Source organism: Martes martes (assembly GCF_963455335.1).
Source record: "Martes martes genome assembly, chromosome: 14".
Classification (NCBI taxonomy): domain Eukaryota; kingdom Metazoa; phylum Chordata; class Mammalia; order Carnivora; family Mustelidae; genus Martes; species Martes martes.
This window is the reverse complement of record NC_137902.1, coordinates 34,349,902-34,377,747: the sequence shown is the minus strand read 5'-3', so window position 1 is coordinate 34,377,747 and position 27,846 is coordinate 34,349,902. Positions and strand designations below refer to the sequence as shown.

The 27,846-nt window shown below is 39.8% G+C and overlaps 1 protein-coding gene across 3 annotated transcripts in view; it reads right to left on the bottom strand.

Annotated features, from left to right (window-relative positions):
- IDE (insulin degrading enzyme) overlaps window positions 1-27,846 on the bottom strand; it is a 109,169-nt gene that overhangs the window by 13,494 nt on the left and 67,829 nt on the right. Inside the window, exons 12-19 of one of the 3 annotated variants that reach the window (XM_080823311.1) lie at window positions 21,314-21,416; window positions 18,817-18,939; window positions 11,252-11,334; window positions 7,894-8,034; window positions 7,243-7,387; window positions 5,256-5,366; window positions 3,796-3,916; window positions 907-998 (exon numbers count right to left, since the gene is read on the bottom strand). In XM_080823311.1, coding sequence (XP_080679437.1) covers window positions 907-998; window positions 3,796-3,916; window positions 5,256-5,366; window positions 7,243-7,387; window positions 7,894-8,034; window positions 11,252-11,334; window positions 18,817-18,939; window positions 21,314-21,416 — 919 coding nt within the window. Of the gene's footprint in view, window positions 1-906; window positions 999-3,795; window positions 3,917-5,255; window positions 5,367-7,242; window positions 7,388-7,889; window positions 8,035-11,251; window positions 11,335-18,816; window positions 18,940-21,313; window positions 21,417-27,846 lie in introns of all 3 variants that reach the window. The other 2 variants (XM_080823312.1, XM_080823313.1) reach the window with 2 other exon arrangements.

Genomic DNA, 27,846 nt, shown 5'->3' with positions numbered 1-27,846 from the left:
TCTTTATTTGTCAGAGACAGAGAGAGAAAGCAAGCAAGCACAAGCAGGGAGAGTGGCAGAGAGAGGGACAAGCAGGCTCCCCGCTGAGCAAGGAGCCTGATACAGGACTTGATCCCAGGACCCTGGGATCACGATCTGAGCCAAAGGCAGACGCTTAACTGACTGAGCCACTCAGGCATCCCGAAAGTGTGGGGTCTTGAGAGAGGCTGCCAGAATTTCAGAATGGGAATTCCAGAAAGCTTCCATGTGCTAAACCTCTGGCATGTACCATTTAATTTAATCTTTATATTTTTTTTTTAAAGATTTTATTTATTTATTTGACAGACAGAGATCACAAGTAGGCAGAGAGGCAGGCATAGAGAGAGGAGGAAGCAGGCTCCCTGCGGAGCAGAGAGCCTGATGTGGGGCTCGATCCCAGGACTCTGAGATCATGACCTGAGCTGAAGGCAGAGGCTTTAACCCACTGAGCCACCCAGGCGCCCCTAATTTAATCTTTAAACTCAAATTTACAGATGACAAAAACAGTACTAAGGGGTTAACACATTTTGGAAGAATAAGTATCTAGTATGTGGCAGAGTCAGGCTTTGAATGCAGGCTGATTGCACACCATGTGCTCTTATGCACTGCACAGTCCTGCTGTCCTACACAGAGTAAGGATAATTATTTCCATTGCCTCCTGTGACTGCACAAGGCGGCAGGAGTAGAGGAGGCAGCCATGAATGTAGGTCCACAGTTGACCACCATCATTCTACCCTCTCATATGCTGTTCTATCTTCCTCCATAGAGCAGAGAAGTCAACACTAATGTGCTTATAATCACACTGTGGTGGTGAACAGTCTTAGGCCAGGGTAAAGAAAATCTCTTAACACTGATCCATACAAGTCTGCTAGAACCTCAACCACTCACTTGCTTTGTTATGTTTCCATGGAGAAGGGCTTCGATGTGCAGCCGTGACAGGAGTTGAGGTATGAAGGCCTTAAGGCGAGGAAGGGTGACATCTGTAAAGGTGTAAAAAAATAGTGAGCTCTACCTATGAGGTTTCAAAAGAAACCATCCTGAGCTAACTGAAGACTTACAGAAGAGCTACAAAAACAGTGCAGAGTTCCATATGTGCTTTACCCAGTTTCCCAGAATATTAGGAGCTTTCCATAGCACAATGGTCAAAACTAAGAAATTAACCCTGCTCCAATACTAGTCACCAATAGAGTCTATATTTGATTTCAGTTTTTCCTAATATTCCTTTTCTGTTCCGTGATATAACCCATGATTCCACCTTGCATTTTAGTTACATGTCCTTAGTGCTGTAGGTCTCTCCTCTAATCTAGGACAGTTACTATCTTTCCTTGACATTTATGATCCTTAAGATTTTTGAAAGTACTGTTCAGTTACTTTTTATAGAATGTCCTTTGAATCTGTCCAGTGTTTTCCCATGATTAAACTGAGCTTAAACACTCAACTACTAGGAAGAGTACCACAGAGGTAATGCGTCCTTACCGATGTATCAGAACAGGGGAACAGGATGTTGGTATGCTGTCATCCTGGTGATGTTAACACTAACCACTTGCTTGCAGTGCTGTCTGCCAGATGTCTTTACTGTAAGTGCACTCTTTCATCTTTCAGTTAAAACAGAGTAACTCATGCATGTTCTACAAGCAATTAGGTCAAGCCATGTGCCCATCAACGCTAACTTTTCCCATTGTGATTAATAAATATTTATTTGGGGGGAAATGTACTTTGAGACTATACAAATAACACCCTGTTTCCGCTTACTCACTAATTTTAGCATCCACTGGTGCACGCTGCCTGTGTCAATTACTGCCATGGCATCATAACAGTGATTTTCCCCTCATTCCTTTTCCATGCATTGATTTATTTCTTCAATAAGAAAGAGTCAAAAAAAAAAAAAAAAAGAAAAGAAAGAGTCGTCCCTTCTCCATTAGGACATCATACTAGTAACTGCTGCAGTGGATGCTAAAAACAGTGACTAAAATTCAGAGCTGTGGGAAGGGAATTAACCAGTGCTTACTATGGGTCATTTTATATGTGTTATCTCATAAACCTCAAAGTATGCATTACTACTCCTGTTTTAAAGGTGAGAGAACCAAAGAGACGATAACTTAAGTTTCTTTCCAAAGGCATCAAGCTAGTAAGTTGTAGAGCTGGCATGTAACCCCCGGTTTCACTAATCTTGAAACGCACACTTATTCTCCAGAACCCGTGAGCACTCTCTGCAGATCACTATACTATCCACAACACCTACTCTCTCCACCTACATTGAAATGATCTGTTTACGTTCAGGCTTGGCCACTAGACTGGAGGTCCCTGAACCAAGAAACCCCAACTATAACTGATCATTGTTCATCTCAAGCACCTGAAGTCTAGAGCCTGGTGCACAGCAGGCAGTCGGTAAGTGTTGTGGGACCAAACTGAACTCTAAGGTTCCTGCTACCCCAGCACCTGGACGGCTAACTGACTGACAGTCATGAAGGAGCCAGCCTCTCACATTAAAATGTCTCCACATTAAGCCACGTCAACATTCCTGGATGACTGTATGAGTATATACATACGCTGCAACAGAAGGATTATTTTTTGAGCAGAGAATGTCAACCAAAAAAGCGCTTTCTCTATAAAAAACACATTTTAGGTTTCATATGCCTATGATATATTTTAGAGCTTATTCTGCTTAAAATTAATATACCATCTGACCCAGAATCTAACAGAGGGAGGAAAAAACCCAACACTTTTGCTTTCTGATTATACTGAGTACAGGTTCGACTTTCAAAACAGTTTTAAAATCAATTATGTGGCTTTTTTTTTTTAAGGTAAAACTCTTGCTATTAACTAGACATGACTCAAACATTTTGTGAAGTATATTAACTGTCCAAATTAAAAATGCATTAGTTCTAGTTAATGAATTTTATAATCTATATGCCTACCCAATGACTGAGGCAACCACTAAAATGACTGTCAATACTCTGCTCTTGATTTGTCACTGAAGACATCAAAAGCATTATACTTACATAATAAGTATAAGTAAGGACTTGTCATAAAAGGGCATTAAAAATTCAACAGTATTCTTTTACTGCTGAGCATGTGGGGGAAAAGATGAGTTGGCAAAGTAATACTGAGAAGCGAGACAGATAAAACAATAAAGGGCAGTCTTCATTCTTCCCAATGAAACAATCCTGAAGTAATCTCATTCCATTCAGTAGGCATTCATTACATGCATACTGAGGACATACTCTGCACTGGATACCAAATAAAGAGGGTAACAAGAAGGCATAATCACTGCCCTCAAGGAATTTAAGACTTTCAAACGAAACCTCTGAAAACTAGATTTGAGATTTTAGAAAAAAAGCAACAGAGGATGACTCTTTAGGCTTTACACATTTTTCTGTGATTAACTAACAGATCTACAGATGCCTGAGCACCATTCCTACGTGACAAGACTTTCAACCTCAGCCCTTTTACCCTCTTCTGAAAACTTCAATATTAATAAGGTTAAGGGTTTTGGTCAAAACCTTTAGTCACCTGCAGAAATCTATGAACAGCAATAACTAGCTGTTATGGGTCCAGGTTGGAAGCAGCAAATGTGGCGACACAGCCTGAATATGCAAGCCACTTTGAAGGGCACCACTGTTTTTATTTAAAAAAAATAAATAAATAAATAAAAAGGCATGCACAGCTGGCTTTAATAAAACTAGAAGTTATTAGAAACATAAACACTAGATATCAGGATAAATCAAAATGATTTTAGAAAAAAATGAAGAGGCTTATAAGCAGAAAAAGTCTCACCATCCAGGGCTTCCTTTAATTCATCTTTAGTCCAGGCCACTTCAGTCATCAGCAGGCGGAGGTAGTACATGGCATGCTGGTGAGGCTGCTCAGCTCGGAAATTGTTAAGCGATCGCATATACTAGTGAAGGAAGACACAGGTTCATTATTTTCTAAGTCCTTTTAAAACCATTTGAAAAGATCAACTATAATCAAACTTTATTCTGCATAAATCCTGTGTTACTGGGATACAGGAATATTTCCTTCTTTCTCCTTTTTGAAGTGAGGTAATTTAGAATGGGGCTTACTCAAATATTCTCTGAACCTTTAATTAAAGGGCATGCTTTTTCTTTATCTGGGCTGCTGCTTTATCCACAGCATCTGACATGTATTCTAAGTGTCCTCCCTGTGGGACATCTTTCAATCCTAAGAAAGTCATCCCCAGTTTTCAGGGCCTGCATCTCTTGGTGTCCTTGGATTCTGTACCATAAGGACATTCCAAAAGTCTGTATAAGCAAGCAGCAAGTCCACTTACATATGCAAAATACTGGATCTTCATCCAAAAACTACATTTGAAAATGGTGATTTTTCTTTTCTTTTCTTTTTTTTTAATTTATTTATTTGACAGAGAGAGATCACAAGTAGGCAGAGAGGCAGGCAGAGAGAGAGGGGGAAGCAGGCTTCCCACCAAGCAGAGAGCCTGATGTGGGGCTCGATCCCAGGACCCTGGGATCACGACCTGAGTCGAAGGCAGACGGTTAACCCACTGAGCCACCCAGGCGCCCTAATGGTGATTTTTCTTTTGGGGTACAATTAAGGTCACAGTTTGGCTTTTAAAACTGTTATCTATCCCATATTTCCATTATCAGGCCAACTACGAGTTGAGTTTAACTGGAAGACACCTCAAGCCTAAATAGTCTGCACTCATGTGACAAGGTTCTCATGGCAGGCAGACCTCAGTCTGAAGAATCATGTGTCCTTCTGAAGTGGAGGGGGGATGAAAGTTTCAAGGGGTCCCTTGCAGCTACTAGGTCTACCTCAGGCTTCTCTCTGCAAGTCAGTGCCGCAACATCCCCAGCTCTTAAGGGTCAGGTGTCCCCGAGTCACCCAGGGTCATTTCTGGGTAGAGGAAAGGACTTAGCAAAGACAGAGTGAGAGGACTGCCATAGGGTTAGCAGTGCTTTCCCTCCTCTCCTCTTAAAAATGTTCGAAATAGGGACGCCTGGGTGGCTCAGTTGGTTAAGTGGCTGCCTTCGGCTCAGGTCATGATCCCAGCGTACTGGGATCAAGTCCCACATCGGGCTCCTTGCTCAGCAGGGAGCCTGCTTCTCCTGCCTCTGAGTACCACTCTGTCTGCCTGTGCTTGCTCTCTATCTCTAACAAATAAATAAATTTAAAAAAAAAAAAAGTGTTCGAAATAAGGCAAAATTACCACCTTATGAACAACAACAAGATTACAAAAGTGAGTTCAGAAAACTTACTGCCTCTTTGATAATTTCAAATCTTTTTTCATCAATCTCAAAAGTAGCCATTTTCTCAATAATCTTCTTTAGCAAAATCGGCTGCTTGTCATTGTAACCTTTCACGGAGAGCTACAAAAAAGAATTCAGAGTATTAGAAGTCTAAAAATATCACAAAAAAACCTTCCAAATAAACACTTTAAGCTTGATTTTTAAACACTGAGAAAATCCAAAGCCAGGTATATTAAAGTAAAAGTGAAGAAGAAATTCAACTAATTTATCTTCTCATAAATATAATTTAACTTAGCAAGAGAACATCTTTATTTACCAATAACCCAAAAGCCTAATTTTGTTATTCTTAAACAAAGGCAATAATCAGAAAACTCACCTGATGCAAGATTACAGCAGAACACACCACATCATCAAAATTCAAGTTCTCATTAAATCAAAATTAACTGTAGAATGTGTTTTAAGTTTAATTTTCAAAAATAACTTCTAAGGAATGCCAGGCTTAAGGTGGTTTTTAGAGACGTGGTAAGAAGGTAAAAATCATCAGTAGTTATCATCTAGCGAACTGTTAGGAATGTCTCAAAATTGTTTGTATTTAAATATTTTTAAAAAATCATCTTTGGCGAAATCAGACAGCCCCAATTTTGTGTGTGGGCGTGTATATTTTTGTGGCATTTTGCCATTTTTGTCATTCAGTGTTGCCTAAAAAGGATCCGTATGTCTCACCACTTGCTTGATGAGCTCTCCTGATGTATCAAAAGCCAATGGCAAAACAGATGTACTATGAAGACACACTGTCTGTACCATCAGGATTTTTGCCTTGGGACAATTTATTTTAATAGTTTCCAAAAGCTAACACTGGAAAAGCAGGGGCTGCCTGCCTGTACTTCCACACAGTGGCACCCACAGTAATAGAGGACCTACTGCAAATGAAGAACTATGAAAGCCTCTACCTTATACAAAATGATAGGCAAGAATCTCAGGAGTGAAGGCCATTATTGACTATGGAGGCCACATCATGTACCATGGGAACTAGATTTACAATGAGGAGAAAGCTCATTTTGTCATGAATTAAAAATGATCCATTTTAATGGTAATATGCTACTAAAACTCAAGAGCAAAAAATAAACAATAGATTATTACTTTTCTATTTGGAATTTATTTTGGTCTCTGAGCTTCAAATTTCCCTAGACTCTGAAAATGGTTAGTTATGTACATACTTACACATTAAATAAAAGCTACCAGAAATTTTACTTGTGGTGGGGGGAGCACTGCAAAATAAAATTTTAAAACCCTAAAACCTTTTGTATAAGAATTGATAAAGAAGAGTACAGAGTACACAGCACATGCTCTCATTTTAGTTGTTACTAAAACGTACAATATTTTTTCAAGAAAAGTGAAGATGAATGTGTGCCATGGAAGGGATGTTAATTTGGAAATGAGAGAGAAGTTGAAACACATCAGAAATAGTTTCAGGGAAAAAAATCCAGTTATTTTTTGGGATGTTTTTAATAATGACTATTTTAAAACACACTTAAAAGTAGTTAATGGTGCACGGTACAAAATAAATTAAATGAAAACATCAAATGTATTTGAACACGGGAGCTTTCTATTGCTGTCAGCAAAAATAAAAGAAGCTTATATAGGAGTAAAATTCAAGCACCACAACAGTAACTACAGATATCTTTCACTTATGGATGTTAATACACGCAAGCACATGGGAAGAACAACATGCTTTCAGAATTAATATGTTAAACATTTCAAGCAGAGGAACATGCAAATAAATGTAGCACACATACATGTTCACAAATTGCACTAAACTCTACTGAATCATTCATTAGTGGAACTACTACTAATTTGAGTTCTTCAGTCATTAAAAAGGTGCAAGGAAAAAACCATCAACCTTCTCGTTTAAAAATGCAGAAGTTAATAGTTTTCCCAAGCTCAACATAACGCTTAAACGGTGTGGCGTCTTTTCTTTGGTTTTCATTTTACTTACAAGTATTGCATTCATCCCTGATGCAATGCCATAGCTCAAACCTGAGAGGCGTGCTGCATATGTATACTCTTTTAAATCATCCTTCAATAACCTGATAAACAGGTATGTCATGTTGCAATGGAGAGGATCAGCATAAATGTAGCGACTAACAAAAAGAAAAACAAAAGAAATGCTTTGATACCTCAGGCAGTGGCATGGTAATGAAGAAACATGACCGAAGAGTATGGATATGCAGCCTCATGATCTGAATGTCTAGGGAAACAGAATTAGCCAACCTTATGTTTTACAATGGCAGGAAGACATTATTCTGTTGTGAAAGACTGAGATTTCACATAGAGAATGGGTGAGATCTAAACCTCAATCAGGGTCCCATTTTGTTTGAGGAGAAAAAATATGACAATCTGATGAAAGATGTTAAAAAAAACAAAAACAAAAACAGAAATCAAGGAAAATTTGCATAATGTGAATGTAATCACTGAATACTTAGAATAAGAGCTAACTGAAAAATTAAATGATGAGAAAATATGATTAGCCATAAATATTTTTTTAAAAAGAAATTAAACTCATACCCTCAATCAAAAACGCTTCCATCAAATCAATATAAAAAAATGTTGATGAGTGGAAGGCTCTAAGACGTGGGTACTTACATACATCCCATAGATGGTATTTTGGAGGTCATAGCTCAAGCCTGCTAGCTCTGCTGCATATGCATACTCGTTGAGTGAGTCTTTGAGGAGCTCAAGGTACAAATAGGCCATGTTACAGTGCAAGGGGTCCACATAAGCAAATGGGCTGGAAGAAAATGTTGACAGTAAAATAGCTGATTTATTACTTCCCAATGTGATGGGGCCTTTCGAGATGGATCAAGAAACTGAACATCGGTTAATATCATTTCCTGAAGATATGGTTTGAATTCTTGAGTCTGTTCTTCTCGGGAGGCAAAAAAATACAAGATGTCTGAAAAAGAAGCCTGAAGTATGCCTTGTGTTCTGGTGGTGCCGAGGAGGGAGAAGCGACTATTTGCCCCAGATGGTGTGCAGTCAGACTGACAAATCAGAAATGCAGGTAAGGAGTGGGGATAGGCCAAAAGGCATGCCTGCGTTGAGGATGAAAGGACAAGGCAAGCTGGGGTGCCTGGCTGGCTTGGTTAGAAGTCACATGACTCCTGATCTTGGGGTCGTGAGCTCCAGTCCCACACTGGCTACTTAAAATGAAAAAATAAATTAAAAAAAAAAAAAAAAGGAGGCATGGCCGACAGAGGTCATCTGGCATTTAATGTCCTCCTCCCTTAAAGCAAGCCATACTCTGGGTGGACATGAGTATGAGACTGAGAAGTTTGTGTGCTGTGATTTTTGAACTTAAACAGGAAAAATGGATACCTGTGAGATGTTAGCTCATATCTGAGTTCCCCCCAAACCAATAAAGCTGTCAGTAAAATAATTGATAATTCCCACCATATTACTGCAGACAGAGCTAGGAAAAAATATTAAAATTAAAAAAAAAAAAAAAAACAAGTGAAGAAGACCAACCAACATGAGGAAACAATCAGAGAGTGCAAAAGCTAAACAGGACCACAGCGATCCCCTAACTCGAATCATTTCCCAAATAAGAAACACAGCTTTCTGCATGTCGCCTGGGCTAGTAGTGGCAGAATTAGGATTCAAATGCAAGTCAAGTGACAAAGTCATTTGATTTTATGACACTGCTTACCTTTATGACAAATAAAAGTCATTCACTCAACAAATGTGTATCACATGCTTACTACTGCAATACATGGAAGCAGGTATGACTCAGAAGAGCCTACTGCTAGGCCCTTCTCTAGGTACTGGGAATAAAATCAGGCAAAGCCACTGACCTGACAGAGTTTTAATAGTCTAGTTGGAGGAGAGAATAAATCTTAATATATCAAGTGGGGATAGTGCTATGAAAAAAATTAAGCAGGGTAAGAGGAATCGGATTGAAGGGCGGTGGTAGTAAGGTGGGATGATTGCTAATTTACATAAGATAATCAATGCCTCTCTCATAAGGTGACACCCGGGCCTAGACCTGAAGGAAGCAAAGGAACAGGCTCTGCGTATATGTGGGTGGGGCTGGTTGAGGAAACAGCCAATGCAAAGGACCTGAGCCCAAGGTGCCTGCTTGGCTTGTTTGGCAGCAAATTAAACTTTCACTCTATCTGTAGCACAGTAAATATAACCAATATACTGATGGAAAAGGCAACAATTTTGTCAAACCAGATAATGAAGCAAAAATAGAAGAAGCTTAGCCACTAAGAACTAAAATCAAAGAGAAAATACTGTAACTACATAAACATTCTCCATCTGGAAAATCTAAATGGATGCTCTGTCACTGTTTTTAAAGTACTGTATTATATACATGACAATTATAGTACTGTATATAGTACAATTAAAGTACTGTATTATATACACGACACACTTCCTTCTTTAGGAAAACAACAGCTCAGAAACTCAGAGCACAATTCACAAAAGCAAAATTACCAAATAAAAGAGAATCTAGGAAGGACTTAGACCCACTGGCACCTATGTGCCCATCTCAGGTGGAAGTGAAAAGCCAGAAAAAGCCAAGTCTGGGAGCTCAGAGCCATATGGCTCAAGCTTAAAACGCAATTGCAAAAAGTGTCCTAAAATGCTGCATGCACAGCAGCTGCACTGGTGAGCTCTAAGAGAGAACATGATTCAACTGCAATGTTTAAACTCTGGTTCATTTGTTAATTAAAAAATAATATTATTTTGTATTCAGGTGCTATATGCTCAGAGTTTTTAAAACTGTATCTAAGAATGAATATAACCCGGTTTCTGAAAATACTAAAAGGTAAACACACACAGAAAATGTCTTGAAGAATACATAAGAACCTAACAGTGTGAACTCTAGGAAGAGCAGAACATGGAGAGAGGAAATTTCGGGAAGCAAAACTATCAAATGGTCTCTCAAAAGGTAAAAAAATTCATAATCATATAAGTCAAATGGGAATGTGGTGACAAGCTGCTTGGAATGTTACAAATATCACTCTGAATATCAAAAAATAAAACCAGCTTTGTAATGCTCTCTACCAACACCAAGCCATAGCCAGACAGCTCATGTTTAGTGTGAGAAGTATCTCAGGAAGTTCCAGGCTAAGTCCATGAATCTCCTGCTATAAAATACAGTGTTTACATCCGCCTGCAAGCTCAGCTGTACATGTTGGTGAAATACTAATTTTCTATTTAGAGTTTCTTTTTCCCTATTCCAAAACATTTAAAAATGCATTTAGTTTTAATTTCATGTCAAGTAGATCAAATAAAAATTAGTGAACATTATTATGTGATGACAGATTTCGTAAACACACATCATTGAATTTTAAATAAAAAATCAGTATAAACTCACAAAGTAAAATTTGAACTGGATGGTACACTGTACTATACAAATAAATAAAAGGAGACAGAGATGAGCTGCAGATTTATATTGCGAAATCATCCCAACAGTAGTATTCATAAATGTTACTAAACATGTTCTTCCTTTTTAATTAAATCATTTTTAAGTGGCCATGCCAAGAACAGAGAAAACAATATCTAAGGGCTTCAGACATGTAAAGGCTGGAAAGGACTCCAAACGGTTTAGTAACTACCACCTCCTCCTCTGGGCAAGTTTCAGAAATACAAAACTGAAGCTACAACAGAAAACAACCTCAATTATTTAACCTTTCCTGAATGAAATTTCTGGGTGAGTCTACAACCTCCCCAGGACCCAAAGTTTTGAAGGCTAGGAAGGTCCTCAAGATGGCTAACATAAATCATGTCAGTTAAAGGGTGTGCTCACCAGTGCAAAGGAAGACTTGACAACCTTGACTTTTACAATATCCCTTACCAGCAGCAGCCCTCCCTGGTCCAGGCTATGTAATTCTAGTTCCTTCCATTTCTACACATGGGTCCTCCCGGAAGCAAAGAAAACTTTTAGGAATGAGATTGTTGATTTTTATAAGAAACTGTGTAACTAGATTCATTTAACATACCTGAAAAACTCAAAGTTGAGGCAAGCCTTTGGCAAGAAAAACTTATCATCTTGTTTGAACCAGAGTTTGCTCATAGCTGTATCCTGTGATGGAGAAAAAATTCAGTTAATAAAAAAATATGGGCACATCCGGCAAAAAGCTCAAACTACTCTTCAAGAGGAGCAGGACAGAGGCAATGTTGAGAGTTTCATGGCCTTGAAGCATACTCAGAGGGTCACCAGGTGGGAAGGTGTAGAGAGAAAACTGCCGATTCTAGCAGCAGAGAGAAATCACCCTTCTGTCTCCCCTGGTGAGGAAAAGGGGGACATAGCAGAGGAAGAGACAGACTGGAGAAGCCAATACCAACTGTCCTATTCTTGTCTTTCTGAACACTGGGAGGCAGATGCAGGAGTCCTTTGCAGGGTGCAGCTGCCAGCCTCCAAGGTAGGCTACAGCAACCCCTGCCTATGGGCATTTACCTCCCTGTAGAGTCATCTCTCCCACAATGAACCAGGATTGGTCTATGTGAGCAACAGACTAGGACAGAAGCAATGGCATGGTACCTCTGAGATTAGGTTCTAAAAGACGTCGTGGCTTCCATCTTGATCACCCACTTTTCTCTCTTGAATCACTCACTTTGGAGGAAGCCAGCTTCCAGGTCAAGCAACTCTACTGAGAGGCCTATGTGGTGAAGAACTAAAGGCCTGCCAACAACCACACAACTGAATTTAGAAGAAAATCCTTCAGCCTTTATTGAGCTTTAAGAGGCTGAAGGCCCAGCCAACAGTTTGACAAAAACCTAATAAGACACCCTGGGCCAAAATTACCCAACTAAGTCACTTCCAGATTCCTGACACTCAAAAACCGCATGGAGATAAATGTTTTAAGTTCCTAACTTTTGGAGGAATTTGTTATGCAGTAATACATAACACAACCAAAGATGAACAACTAAGCCATTACTTTAATTCTCCACTTCACTCATATTGTATTAAAAACTCTTGAAACTCTTACAAGAGTTAGAAATGTTCTCCTTAGTTTAGTTTGAGAAGACCTATTTAAAACAACAAATAATAGGAGAGGTAAACAAGATTTCTCCTTGAATAACCTAACTTATGACTCATTAAAAGGTCATTTTTTTTTCTTTTCAAGCTTTTAATTTAAATTCTAGTGAGTTAACGTATAGTGCAATATTAGTTTCAGGAAAATTCAGAGATTCATCACTTACATATAACACCCAGTCAGTGCTCATCATAACAAGTGCCCTCCTTAATACCCACCTCCCTCTGTTAACCCTGTTTGTTCTCTAAGAGTCTCTTATGGTTTGTTTCCCTCTCTCTTTTTTCTTTTTTTCTTCTCCCTCCCCCCATATGTTCATCTATTTTGCTTCTTAAATTCTACATGTGACTGATATCATATGGTATTTGTCTAACTTCTTTCTCTTAGCATAATATACTCTGGCTTCATCCACAGCATTACAAATGACAAGATTTCATTCTTTTTGATGGCCAAATAATGTTTCACTGTATATATATGCCACCTCTTTATCCATTCATCATTCAATGGGCATTTGGGCTCTCTCCATAGTTTGGCTAGTGCTGATAATGCTGCTATAAATAGCATGGTGCATGTATCTTTTTGAACCTATATTTTTGCAACCTTTGGGTAAATACCTAGTAGTGCAATTGCTGGATGGCAGCGAACGATTCTTTAAATGTACTGTTGGATTCAATTTGCTAGTATCTTGAGAATTTTTGCATTCGTATTCATCAGGGATAATGGCATATAATTCTCCTTTTTAATAGCATATAATTCTTTTCTTTGGTTTTGGGATCAAGGACTAGCTTTGTAGAAGGAGTTTGGAAGTTTTCCTTCCATTCTATTTTTTGGAACAGTTTGAGAATAGGTATGAACTCTTCTTTAAATATCTGGTAGAATTCCCCTAGAAAGCCATCTGGCCCTGGACTTTTGTTTGTTGGGAGATTTTTGATTACTTATTTAATTTCTTTGCCGATTATGGGTCTGTTCAGATTTTCTAATTTCTTCCTGTTTCAGTTTTGGTAGTTTGTATATTTCTGAGAATTTATCCATTCTGTCCAGATTGTTCAGTTTGTTGGCATATAACTTTTCATAATATTCTGATTATCTGTGTTTCTGTGGTGTTGGTTATCATCTCTTTCTTCATCGTTTAAATTTATTTGGGCACTTTCTCTTTTCTTTTTCATAAGTCTGACTATGGGTTTATCAACTTTATTGATTCTTTCAAAGAACAAGCTCTTAGTTTTGTTGATCCATTCTGGTTTTTTTGTTTGTTTCTATATCATTTATTTCTGCTCTAATCTTTACTATTTCCCTTCTTCTATTGGCTTCAGGCTTTGTTTGCTGCTCCTTTTCTAGCTCCTGCAGGTGTAAGGTTAGCTTGTGTATTTGAGACTCTTCCTGCCTTTTTTTTTTTTTGAGACTTCTCCCGCTTCTTGAGGAAGGTCTGTATTGCAATATGTTTCCCTCTTAGGACTGCCTTTGCTGCATCCTAAAAATCTTGGACTATGGTATTTTTTTTTCTTTTTGATTATTTTTATTGATATATAATGTATTATTTGCCCTAGGGGTACAAGTCTGTGAATTGTCAGGCTTACACATTTCACAGCACTCACCATATCACATACCCTCCCCAATGTCCATAACCCAACTACCCTCTCCATACCCTCACTCCCCCCAGTAGCCCTCAGTTTGTTTTGTGAGATTAAGAGTCTCTTATGGTTTGTCTCCCTCCCGATCCCATCTTGTTTCATTTTTTCCTTCAGACTAGAGTATTTTCATTTTCAGTTGCTTCCATGTACTTTTTAATTTCTTCTTTAATTTTCTGGTTAACCCATTCATTCTTTTAGCAGGATGTTCTTTAACCTCCATGTATTTGTGGTCTTTCCAAATGTTTGCGTGGTTGACTTCAAGTTTCAAAGCATTATGCTCTGAAAATATGCATGGAATGATCTTGATCATTTTACACTTCTTGAGGGCCAATTTGTGTGTGACCCAGTATATGATCTATTCTAAAGAAGTTCTGCATACACTCGAAAAGAATGTGTATTCTATGTTTGAGGATGAAATGTTCTGAATATTTATTAAGTCTGTCAGGTCCAATGTGTCATTCAAAGCCATTATTTCCTTGATTTTCTGCTTAAATGATGTCCATTGCTCTGTAAGTGGGGTGTTAAAGTACCCTACTATCACTGTTTCATTATCAATGACTTTATATTTGTTATTAATTGATTTATATATTTGGATGCCCCTAAACTGGGGGCATAAGTATTTACAACTGTTAAATCTTATTGATGGATAGATTCATTATGATATAATGCCCTTCATCTCCTGTTAAGTCTTTGTTTTAAAATCTAGTTTGTCTGACATAAGCATGGATACTCTGGCTTTCTTCTGACATACATTAACCTGAGAGATGGTTCTCCATCCCCTCACTTTCAATCTGCAGGTGTCTTTACGTATAAAATGAGTCTCTTGTGGGGCGCCTGGGTGGCTCAGTTCATGATCTCAGGGTCCTGGGATCAAGCCCCACATTGGGCTCCCTGATCAGTGGAAAGACTGATTCTCCCTCTCCCACTCCCTCTGCTTGTGTTCCCTCTCTTGCTGTCTCTCTGTCAAATAAATAAGTAAAATCTTTAAAAAATAGTAATAATAAATAAAATGAGTCTCTTGTAGGCAGCATTTGGATGCATCTTATCTTTTTTTTTTTTTAAATCCATTCTGATACCCTATGTCTTGTGATTGGAGCATTTAGTCTGTTTACATTCAGAGTAATTATTAAAAGCTATGAATTTAATGCCACTGTATTACCTGTAAGGTCATTGTTCCTCTAGATTTTCTGTTCCTTTCTAGTCTTTGTTACTTTTGATCTCTCTTTCCTTCTCAAAGAGTCCCTTTAATATTCCTTGCAGGGCTGGAACTCCTTTAGTTTTTGTGTATCTAGGAAACTCTTTATCTCTCCTTCTGTTCTGAATGACAGCCTTGCTGGATAAAGTATTCTTAGCTGCATATTTTTCCCATTCAGTACATTGAATATATCCTGCCATTCTCTTCTGGTCTGCCAAGTTTCTGTGGACAGATCTGTTGCAAACCTGATTTGTCTTCCCTTGTAGGTTAAGGACTTTTTTTCCCTTGCTGTTTTTAGAATTCTTTCCTTGTCTGTGTATTTTGTGAATTTGACTATGATATATATAGGTGATGCCTGGCCTTTGTTGAATTTAATGGGAGTTCTCTGGGCTTCTTGGATTTTAATATCTGTATCCTTCCCTAGATTAGGAAAGTTTTTAGTTAATTTGTTCAAGTAAACTTTCTGCCCCTTTTTCTCTCTCATCATCTCCTGGGGCTCCTATGATAGGAATGTTATTACATTTTAAGAAGCTGCTGAGGGGCACCTGGGTGGCTCAGTGGGTTAAGCCTCTGCCTTCGGCTCAGGTCATGATCCCAAGGTCCTGGGATCGAGCCCCACGTCGGGCTCTCTGCTCAGCAGGGAGCCTGCTTCTTCCTTCCTATCTGCCTGCCTCTCTGCCTACTTGTGATTTCTCTCTCTGTCAAATAAAAAATTAAAAAAAAAAAAAAAAGAAGCTGCTGAGTTCCCTAAGTCTACCTTCATAATCCAATACCTTTCCCTCTTCTTTCAGCTTCATTATTTTCCATAATTCTATCTTCTATATCACTGATTCATTCCTCTGCTTCATTCATTCTTGTTGTTATAGCATCCATTCGGGTTTGCATCTCAGTTATACCATTTTAATTTCAGTCTGACTAGATTCTAGTTCTTTTATCTCTACAGTAAGGAATTCTCTAGTGTCTTCTATGCTTTTTTCAAGCCCAAGTAGTATTCCTATAATTGTTGTTTTAAATTCTAGTGCAGAGGTGCCTGGGTGGCTCAGTTGGTTGGGCTTCTGCCTTAGACTCAGGTCATAATCCTGGAGTCCCAGGAAGGAGCCCTACATCCAGGTCCCTGCTCAGCAGGGAGTTTGCTCTCTCTCTGCCCTTACCCCCTGCTCATGTGCTCTCTCTCTCCTTCTCAAATAAAGAAAATTTAAAAATAAATAAAATAAATAAATTCTAGTTCAAACATCTTACTTATATCTGTATCGGTTAAATCCCTCGCTGTTACTTCTACTTCCTGCTCTTTCTTTTGGGGTGAATTCCATCTTGTCATTTTGTCCAGAAAAACAAAAACAAAAATAAAACAACAACAAACTAGATCCTAGGTGTGTTTTGGTCTGCCTATGAAAAGAAGCTAGATCCTATTGCCCCTAGAGCTGAAGCTCTGTAGCACTTGATGATCTGTAGACTTGGTACATGCAAGGGGTTTGTGCTGGACTTCTGGGGGAAGGCCTGCTGCACTGATTCTCAGGCCTATTTGCCCTTGTAGAGATGCGCCTGTATGGTGGGGGGTGTGGCGGGTGGTAAAAGTGGCTCTGATCTCTGCTTGATGGTGCGGTTTAGCTCACTGAGGTCAGTCAGTGTTGATGGGGTGGGGGACGGGAAGAACAGGGGATATGGCTCCGCTCTACTCTCATCTCTGCAGTGCAAAGCTCGTGCCCACCACTCTTCAGGAAGCCCTCACAGAAGAGCAAACAATCACCCCTCTTGTGCCCTAGCTTCTGTCAAATCCCTGCCTTCACCCTATCTGTGTCCAAGCTGTTTTATCTCAGGGCACAGCTAGGTTTCTAAACTCCAAATTTTAGGGACTCCCGCAGCACCACTCCATACTGATCCTCTGGGGAAGGATGTCTCCCCACTTTTGCTGTTTGCAGCCAGTCCCGGGAAAGCAGTTGCAGGACTGAGAAGCAGTTCAGAGTTTACAGTAAAGCAGAGCCAAAAGCAGGCACTAAGTTTCCCTGCCCTCAGCTGGTGTCCCTGCTCCTGTGCCTGGGAACAGTGCAGCACATTGGTGCCACCCTTTCTTCTGTCCATGGAGAGGCCTTGCTGTCACTCTGAAATGCACTCCAAAGAGGGGAACTGTTCCCCCCTGCAACCCAGGGGATCCTCAGACTACACTGTCCACTCCTAGGAATCTGCCCTCTTCCCCCACTGGAGCACCACTAAGGCAGGCATGACCCTGCTGGTGGGAGACTTCTAAAACTTCAGATTTTGTGGTCCAATGCTTATAATACCCTGCAGTAGTCTCTGTAAGCAGGGGTCCCTCCCCTCCGCAGCTTCCACAGTTCTTAACTCCCCCAAATCCACTCTCCAGAGCCCCTACCTTCCACAATTCTACTTGGACACTTGCAGTTTTGTTCTTGTAGTCCTCAGATTGATTTCTTGGGTTATCAGAATGATTTGATATTTATCTAGATGTGTTCAAGGGACAAGGCAAGCTTAGATTCCCCTACTCCTCTGCCATCTGAATTCCTCCCTTTTTTAAGGAAAAATGATTGTCTAGTTAATGATCTAGTTGCTTGTGATAAATTTCAAGTTTCTAAACACTAATTCTTATCTCATTGAGTTGATCTGAATGTTAGGTACTTTTAAGAAAAGAAAAAGATGTATATCTTTGGTGGTGAGCTTAGAAAGAGAATTTAGGAAAGAGGATGTGCAGTAATAATTTGATCCATTTTTCTACACAATCTTCTCAAGGTGTGAAATAATGACAAGCGGGGCGCCTGGGTGGCTCAGTGGGTTTAAAGCCTCTGCCTTCGGCTCAGGTCATGATCCCAGGGTCCTAGGATCGAGCCCCACATCGGGCTCTCTGCTGAGTGGGGAGCCTGCTTTCCCCCCACCTCTGCCTGCCTCTCTGCCTACTTGTGGTCTCTGTCAAATAAATAAGTAAAAATTAAAAAAAAAAAAAAAAGAAATAATGACAAGAGAAAATTCTGAAAAAGAAAAATAAGCCCCATTTCTCAATCACTGTTCTCACTGACTTACTAATTTCCTAAGTCCGTTGTTCTTATCAACTTCCTAAAGCCACTCTAACAAATTGAGAGTTATTTTTAAGGGCAGGAAATCTAACAGCTTCCCTTGGATATGCTCTCGTCCAGGGTTTAGAAATTCTCTTTATCTCTAACTTTCATGATGCAGCACATATCAACTTCCTCACTCGGTCTTCAGTGAATATGGAAAGTAGGCCAATAACTTTCAGTAGATTTGTGGTTGTACAAGGTGCCTGGGTGGCTCAGTCGTTAAGCATCTGACTTCGGCTCAGGTCATGATTCCAGCATCCTGAGATGGAGCCCCATAGAGGTCTCCCTGCTCAGTGGGAATATTGCTTCTCTCTCTCCAACTACCCCATGCTTGTGTTCCCTCTCGCTATCTCTCTGTCATAAATAAATAAAATCTTGAAACAAAAATTGTGATTGTAGTCCAGACTTAACTTTTTTTCTGCAAAGAAAACAATACCCTAGATTCTAAATTGTTTAGTAGTTTGTTTGCTTTAACATTTCTAGCCTCCTTAATATTCCTTGCAATTATTCTTTCTACCACTTTCGGTAGCTCTTAGGATGTGAGCTCCCAAAACCAACATAGTCCCAAACGCAAGAAATCATCTCTCCAGTCTCTTCCATATCGCCTAAATTTAAAAATCACCCATTCCAACATGTTACCTTAATAAGAGATGGGTATGGTGTTGCTTCTTTTTCTAATGATAAAATCTCAAAATTCGTAGGAATAAATTCATTCTTCGTTGGAAGTTTAAATTTCCCATTCAAGTCAGCATTTTGCCATTTCTGGATGAATAATGAAAAAACACACAAAAGCAATTAAAGTTGGATTCAGAAGTTTAAAATAGTCCATTTGCTTAATATCTAGCCAAGTATTAAGGGGATTAATGTCACACAGCTTTTCTTTTCCACTCCCAAGATCCACTGATGGCTTTCCATCAAACTTGAGCTGTTCTGTTACTAATCAAGATTTTGTACTTAGTAATCTTTCTTCTTTACAGTCTTCCAAAATGACTGGCTGAGGTTAAGGGGCAATCTGTGGCTAGAGAAACATGAGAGACTACTTAGTCCATATGAAGATCACATTGGCTCTAGCTCTTTAAAGAAGGAAGAATAATTGTATAGGGATATATTTCTGCAACTGGTAGACAATAGGTCATTTACAGAAGAATAAAACGTCCAGCTGCACTAGGTTATTTGTATGTGTAGCCTGAAAACTACTAAGTTTCAGTACTGCTCCTTAAGGCCTGGTCCACAACTGTCCTAGATGACCATGTGAACTTCCAAGTGAACCAGTAATTCAAGCACAAGGTCAAGAACAAAGCAGAGTCTTAAGCCTGGATTGTGCAACAGGGTTGATACAACCTGCAGGTTGGATGTGCTCGATGGGCTAGTTCTGAAAGCTCAGTGGGACAGATCACAGGTCAGTGATTGTTGGACTCTTATTATAAGACTTCATTATTTAAAAAAAAAAAGCAACCAAGTGCCAATAATCCCGGGTTCAGTAATTTGTTCTCCAGATGATCTAGCACAGCCTTGTAGCTTCTGCAGTTCTATTTTGGTCCCTGAGTTTATGTTTTTTGGCACAAGGATGGTGGGGATGTTGGCCATATTGTTTATGAGTAGCAGCTTAAATCTCCCAAATGGCTGAATAGTGGGGGCTGGGAAACACATAGTAAATCGTTTCACTGCTAAACTCCCAGATAAATTTGGGTTGTTTTGTTTTTAAAATTAAGTAAGCTCTATACCCAGCATGGGGCTTGAACTCACGACCCTGAGATAAAGAATCCTGGGATCTACCAACTGAGCCAGCCAGGCATTCCCCCAGGTAAATGTGTTTAAAAAAAATTCCCATTCAGGCAGTGCCTGGGTGGCTTAGTCAGTTAAGCATCCAACTCTTAGGTTTAGACTCAGGTCATGATCTCAGGGTCATGAGATCGAACCCATGTCAGATTCTTTCCCTCCCCTCCCCCTGCCCCTCCCTCCACTTGCACGCTCTCAAATAAACAAATAAAATCTTTTTTAAAAATTCGAGGTAGGTTTGTTATCATCAGAGTTTGGTGACTAGAGGTTCTCTTCTGTTTTATGGATTAATTCATGGGAGATCAGCATTCCTCATCGTTTAGCTAAATGAGTATTTTTCCACATAAAGTGGCTGCAGTGATCTCATCCTATGTTGTGAACATGTCAGAGAAGAACTAGCAATGATTTTCTTAAACTATTTCTTGTTTTTTCTGTATTACACAGGTACACTTAAGAAATGTCCATTACTGGGTGCCTGGGTGGCTCAGTGGGTTGAGCCTCTGCCCTCAGCTCCGGTCATGATCTCAGGGTCCTGGGATCAAGCCCCACATCAGGCTCCCTGCTCAGCAGGGAGCCTGCTTCCCCCTTCCCCTCTGCCTACCTCTCTGCCTACTTGTGATATCTCTCTGTCAAATAAATAAATAAAATCATTAAAAAAAGAAAAAGAAATGTCCATTACTCAAGTTTAACTAGAATCTAGTCAGAGCAAGGCTTTCTGGTGTCTTCCCATGAATAAAGGACACAATCTCAAAGATACAATGACAATGAAAACCAAAAAAGAAAAAACACTAGACAAGTAGAAAAGACTCAAAAACAAAATCTGGACTACTGATGAATGGGGTAACATACTATCTAAACACGCCTGTTTTGAAGCGAATTTTAACTCCCTTACATAGAAAAAAGAGCAACAAGACAACATGAGGCATACAATATAGCATCTCCTAAAGTGAAGATAGTGTGAATCCAGAGTCCGTTCCCACCTGTATATACAGAACGACCATGAGGCCTCTGGAGCCCTTGTTATCTATCTTTCATGCTCTCTACTTCCATCTCTTCTTGCCTGTTTTGCTCCTTTGTGTACTTTGGACTTCAGTGATCTCTGAGTGCATGAAGCTGGGAGTCTGCTTTCAGCCCTGCTGATCTAACAGACACATGAGAAGGTGGCCATAGTGCCATTTCTTAATGCACAAATCTCAGCTCTAGCTCTTCATCTCCTTGTTCATTTTGCTCAGGACAGTATAGACAGCCATGGGCCATCACTCTCCATACTCTGGGCTGTGAGTTGGTTGATGTGGAAAGCTCATGCTCTTGTGTGTCCCTCACACATCAAGTTTATTCACAGATGAGCGAACCCTACCTTAATGACTTCATCTGGTATAGCTTCTTGCTTGTACTGGGTTCCGTACCACTCTTCTGTGCGGTCAGTTTTTCCTTCAAAGGACTTGGAAACTATTGCAACCCTAAAGGTAAGTGGAAAAAAACAAACACTATAAACTCATGTTGTATATATGCATCTATAAAACCTGAGTCATGAAAACGTACATAATGTCCAAGAGCATGCTAAGACCCAGTAAATCCAGTAACGCTTAATCAAAACAGGCAATCAAGTATAGAGGCTTCTGATCACGGTCTCTATTACCCCTTGGCTAGAGCCCTTCATTTTTAATGTGAAAAACTGCATGCAGGAATCTTGTGGGTAATGCTACTGACTAAAATTTTAAAAGAAGAGTAACTAGGGAAAAAATGGAACCAAGTCAGTTGAAAAATAGTCTTTAAAAAAGCAAAACAAAGTACTCCTTCCCAGGAACAGCTAAGGCCCGGGGTTAACAAAAATGGTAAGAGAAAAAAAAAAAAACCAACCCACCCTTACTGGCTCATCCAGAGATCCAAAAAACAAAAACATACTTTTATTATTGTTTGCAAAGTTTGTGCTCCGTGGATTTTTTTCCGGCCAGAGACTACCATCAACTACATCTAGTACATGTACATTGGCCTTCATGCTTCTAGAGGTAAAGAAAACAAGACTAAGAAACACTTATGTTCTGGTTTATTAAAACCTTTCATTGAGGGCAAGGCAGAAACAGCCCAGAAAAAAAGTCAGAAGGAAAAAAAAGTTCAGGGGTGGAGGGTAGATATAAGATGATGTCAAAAGATAGGTGAACAGAAGATTACGACAAGCATAGCAAAAGCAGCTCTGTACCAGAGCAGAACTCCTGTCCCCTGCAGCATCATCAGGGACATTTCTGCCTCTGCTGCTTTGTAATTATCAAAGTGGGAATCACTGCCATCCTCTCAGCAGACTCAGTGCCAGCCTAGGACCAATTTTATTTGAATCTTGTGGGTAAGGAAGCTCTAGGCCAATAGCTTTGATGGCTTGCCATGAGGTCAGTCCTGTCACTGATCCCACTTCTCCCTTACATCCCAATTCAAGTAACAAGGCCTATGTCTTTTCCCACTTGTTCTTACCCATCCTCTCAGACATTTGGTTCTAGCCTCTGAATGTCTGTCTCGCAGCTGAAAGCCCACTACTTGCAATGAAAACTCCCCTTTACTGAATACCCATCCATTTTCAATGCGTTCCTACTCCTCATCAGACCTTCGCAACTTCAATGCCTGACCATGAGAACCACTGTCTATTTCTTATTTATTCTAGACAAAATACTCTACCTGGCTAGCTGGACTTAGTCCTACTGCCTGGTGTAGGGCAGATAAAAGCAATCTGACTAACCTCTCTGTGAGTATGGCTGACTAATCTCCCAGCTGATGGTACTCCTGATCTGGCCTAGCTGCCTCTGACCACTACCAGTTTGAAAAACATGCTGAGGGGCACCTGGGTGGTTCAGTGGGTTAAAGCCTCTGCCTTTGGCTCAGGTCATGATCCCAGGTTCTGGAATCGAGCCCCACATCAGGCTCTCGGCTCAGCAGGGAGCCTGCTTCTCCCTCTCTCTCTTTTCCTGCCTCTCTGCCTACTTGGGATCTCTCTCTGTCTGTCAAATAAATAAATTAATAAGTAAATAATCTTTAAAAAAATTTTTTTAAAAATTGAAAAAAAAAAACATGCTGAATAAGAATATTTTCCTTACAAACACAGGGAGGAATCATAGAGCTTAATGGATGGAAGAGTTCTGTTACTGTGTCCAGAAGAAGTGTTCCATGTTGGCATTTTGAGAATTCCTTTTGAGGGGTATACATAGGGTGTGTATAGAACTCACATGGCCACATGAAGGACATGTAATGTTTGTTAAGGACTTTCTTTCAATACATGAGAGAACCTGCTAAGACTCAGTCCAAGAAAGTGTTTCTACTCCTCCTGACTTCCTAAAAAAATGAATGGACTACGTCTCAAGGAGAACTCTGAAAATTGTGTTAGGAAGTAAAATAACCTGGTAGACGTGGTATTACCATCTTCTCTTCCACAAGGTGCCGATTTTGGACAAATTTGTTATAGTGGTGGCTTTGGTCTCCCTGAATGACAGCCCACGCATCACAACAATGTACAACAGATTGATGACAACTCATAAACATTCATGAAGCATTCTTTTAGGAATGGACACGGCCTCTGCAACAAGAGCACTTTCAACTCTGTCTTGAGAGAAAGTGATAAAGCTCGGGGAGAACTGCCAGAGGCTTTGGAGGATGACTTCCAATACAAAATGCAACAGACACTGGCGGCTGCGCAGTAATGCTCAGGTTACGAAGGGGGAAATAGGGGGGACTGGCCAGGTACAATCCTAAGGGATTTAGACAGCTGTATGCCAAAGTAAAGTGGATGGGTAACATTTGAAATGTTATTCTAAGCAAGTAGTACAAAATAGATGAATACAGTTCCCTCAAACAAGGCAAACATCAATTACTGGTCTAACAAAGAGGGATACGTTTGCAAAACAAGAATTAGTGTACCACTGAATAATTTAGAACTGAAACATACAGTGAAAGACAATTTAAAAATAAATTACAGGGCACAGACCTGTACCCCTGGGGCTAATGATACATTATATGTTAATATAAATAAATAAATAAATAAATAAATAAATAAATAAATTATAGGGGCGCCTGGGTGGCTCAGTGGGTTAAGCCTCTGCCTTCGGCTCAGGTCATGATCTCAGGGTCCTGGGATCGAGCCCCGCATCAGGCTCTCTGCTCAGCAGGGAGTCTGCTTCCCCCTTCCCCTATGCCTGCTTCTCTGCCTACTTGTGACCTCTCTCTCTCTGTCAAGCAAATAAATAAAAAATCTTAAATAAATAAAGTAAGTAAGTAAGTAAAGGTAAGCAAGAGGAATAACAGAAGAGACAGAGTATATATACATCAAACTTACACCAAAATCTACAAACCAGAGTATGAAAGTGTAAGAGACTTCAGTTAGGAGAAAAAGAAGCACAGTAATCTAAGTATGCCATGGAGAGCTGCAATATATTTAACTGCAGGCAGCTAAGAGAAACTAGCACAGAGACTGCTGCATCCTTAGACTATCTTCTGGAAATCTAATTATGCTTAAAAATAGTCTTGACGAGTCTTTTAAGTGTGTGTATGTGACAATGCTATTCTTTTTTTTTTTTTTTTTAAGATTTTACTTATTTATTTGACAGGGAGAGAGAGGGATCACAAGTGGGCAGAGAGGCAGGCAGGGGGTGGGGGAAGCAGACCCCCTGCTGAGCAGAGAGCCCAACACGGGGCTCAATCCCAGGACCCCGAGATCATGACCTGAGCAGAAGGCAGAGGCTTAACCCACTGAGTCACCCAGGCTATTCTTTAATTCTATCCACAGAGAATTGGCTGCTGATATGGTACTATATGGTCCTTAGAAAGAGGAGAGAAAAGAACTTTTCTTTTCATACTGAAACTTACAGCAGTGAAATTACAGTGAAACTTACAGCAGTGGGCTAGAATGAATGCCCACTACCAACTTCAAGTCAGCCATTTAGAAATGTTCAGAGGAAATGAATAGCTGTTATGGCTGGACAGGACTCTTTCAGAAACAATAAGCATCCTGACTATAGACAATCGGGAATATGGCTCCCCAGACATGAATTCTCGTGAGACTTTGGCAAATAATCCCTGAGAGAGCAAAGAAAGACATCCAAGAATGAGGAGAAGCTTCACAGGTAATTGTGATTAATTCAAACAGAATTAGTACAGAGAGTACAGATCTGGCCATCAGAAACTTGGATTCTGGTCAATACTCTGACTCATTTTCTTTGAGATCTTGCCAAAATCACAGTTAAGATCTAAATTAGGCAAGCCTCTGAGCTTCAGTTTCATTACTTTTTAAATAAGGATTCTAAGTAGATGAATTCTATCCTTCCACCGGAAGAATTCTACCATATCATGATATCAAATCCTATTTCCAAAAGACATGCCTCTAAGAAGAAAAAAAGTACAAAAAAAAAAATTTATTGATGAGACCCAAAGCCTTAACGAATTGTAATACGAAGGCTACAGTGCTGAAGAAATTGAGGTTCATGAAACATGCAAAAAAAACACTTTTTAAAGGGGTTTCTTAAAGAAAGAAGGAATCAAGAAAGGTTAGGCTAAAGGCTTAGAGAAGTCAACCACCCTTTTTTTGAGTCCTTGGTAACTTGAATCTGAAAAAAACATAGTTCTTACCTGGAAGGACCTCATAATCCAACAGGACATAAGACCTAAAGCAAAATGTGATACACTGGTCTTAGGCTGGCAGATGACAGGACTACTAACATCTTGTTTATACTGTTTTTAGAAAAAACATGGGCTGGGGTGCCTGCGTGGCTCAGTCCATTAAGCAACTGCCTTCAGCTCAGGTCGTGATCCCAGGTACTGGGACTGAGGCCCACATTGGGCTCTCTGCTCAGAGAGAAGCCTGCTTCACCCTCTCTCTCTGCCCCTCCTGCTGCTTGTGCACACTCTCCCTCAAATACATAAATAAAATCTTTTAGAAAAAAAGAAAAAACACGGGTCTTTAAACTGCAAAGGTGGACCAAACAACAGAAAAACAGGTGGTCAAAACCCAGGCCAGGATTAATGAGTGAGCCAGCCAAGTAATTCAAATGAATTCACATCTCCAGTGCAGATCATTCACATTCTCTGATACTTAGGCAACTAACAAATCCCAGAAGGACCACTGCCCACCACCTTTTAGAAATACCAGAGGTGAGGCACGTGGGTGACTCAGTCGTTAGGCATCTGCCTTTGGCTCGGGTCATGATCCCACGGTCCTGGGATCAAGCCCTGCATCCGGCTTCCTGCTCAGCAAGGAGCCTGCTACTCCCTCTCCCACTCCCCTGCTTGTGTTCCCTCTCTTGCTGTGTCTTTCTCTGCCAAATAAATAAAATCTTAAAAAAAAGAAAAGAAAAGAAATACCAGAGGATGAGAGAAGAGGCAGAAGATGGAGATGGACAAATGTTCTAATTTTCAGAAAGGGAAAGGAGTGGAGCCTAAAAAAGCATAAGCCATAGGCACTGACCTCTCACAAAATTCTAGTTAACTATCAGACTACCAAACATTTAGACAAGAATACAGCATCCTAGGACCTTCATGGATTCAGCAAAAACTCCTAAGCAAAGATTTACTTATGATTTAAGCAGGGCATGTGGCCAAGACTCTATAGCCATATTTGCAGATTTAATTTGGCAAAACAGAAATCCTGTCACATAGTACGACACAGATGAATCTAACAGACATTATGTTAAGTGAAACAAAGATACATTGTATGAGTTCACTGATATTACGTAATAAGTAGTCAAATTCATGAAAACAAAATAGAATGGTGGTTACCAGGAGATGGTAGGAGGGAGAAAAGAGGACTTGTTGTTTAATGGACACAGTTTCAGTTTTACAAGGTGAAAAAGTTCTGGAGATCTGCTTCACAATATGAATAAATTTAACAATATGAACATAATACTGAATTATAAACCTAGAAATAATTAAAACTGTAAATTTCATGTGTTTTACCACAACAAAAATCCTCTGAGCATGTATGTGTGGGCCTATTTCTGGACTCTGTTCTATTCTAATGATTTCTTTTTGATCCTTAGGCCAACGCACAATGTCTTAATTAACATAGCTTTATAGTTAGCCTTCAAATCCAGTAGCTTGAGTCCTCCAATTTTTGTTTTTATGTTCAAGGGTGTTATGGCTGGGCACATGGGTGGCTCAGCTGGTTCAGCATCTGACTTTTGGTTTCAGCTCAAGTCATTATCTCAGGATCCTAGGTCCAAGTCCCCCGTCGGGCTCCAGGCTCACCACCGAGTCTGCTCGAGATTCTCCCTCTCTCTCCTGATGCCCTTCCCCCTGCCCCACACCTGCTCTCACTCTAAAATAAATAAATAAATCTTTTTTTTTTTTTTTAAGATTTTATTTATTTGACAGACAGAGATCACAAGTAGGCAGAGAGGCAGGCAGAGAGAGAGAAGGAAGAAGGCTCCCTGCTGAGCAGAGAGCCTGACACGGTGCTCAATCCCAGGACCCTGGGATCATGACCTGAGCCAAAGGCAGAGGCTTTAACCCACTGAGCCACCCAGGTGCCCCTAAATAAATAAATCTTAAAAAAAATAAAAATAGGTGTATGGATAATCCAGGTCCTTTGTATGCCCATAGGTATTTTGGAATCAATTTACCAATTACTGAAAGGAAAAAAGGCTACTAGGATTTTGATTGTAATTACACAGAGCCTATGAATCAGCCTGGAGAGAATTTAATAGCAAGTCTCCTAACAAGGTCTTTAACTTCTTTCAGCACTGTTTCATAGTTTTGTATGATGAAGTCTTGCTTATCTTTGATTAAATTCATTCCTAGTTATTTTACATTTTTGTTGCTATTGTAAATATTTTTTTCTTTCAAGTCTGAAATAATTACAAATTCACAGAAGTTACAAAAATAATACAGGGAGGTTCCATGTACTCTTCACCCAATTCC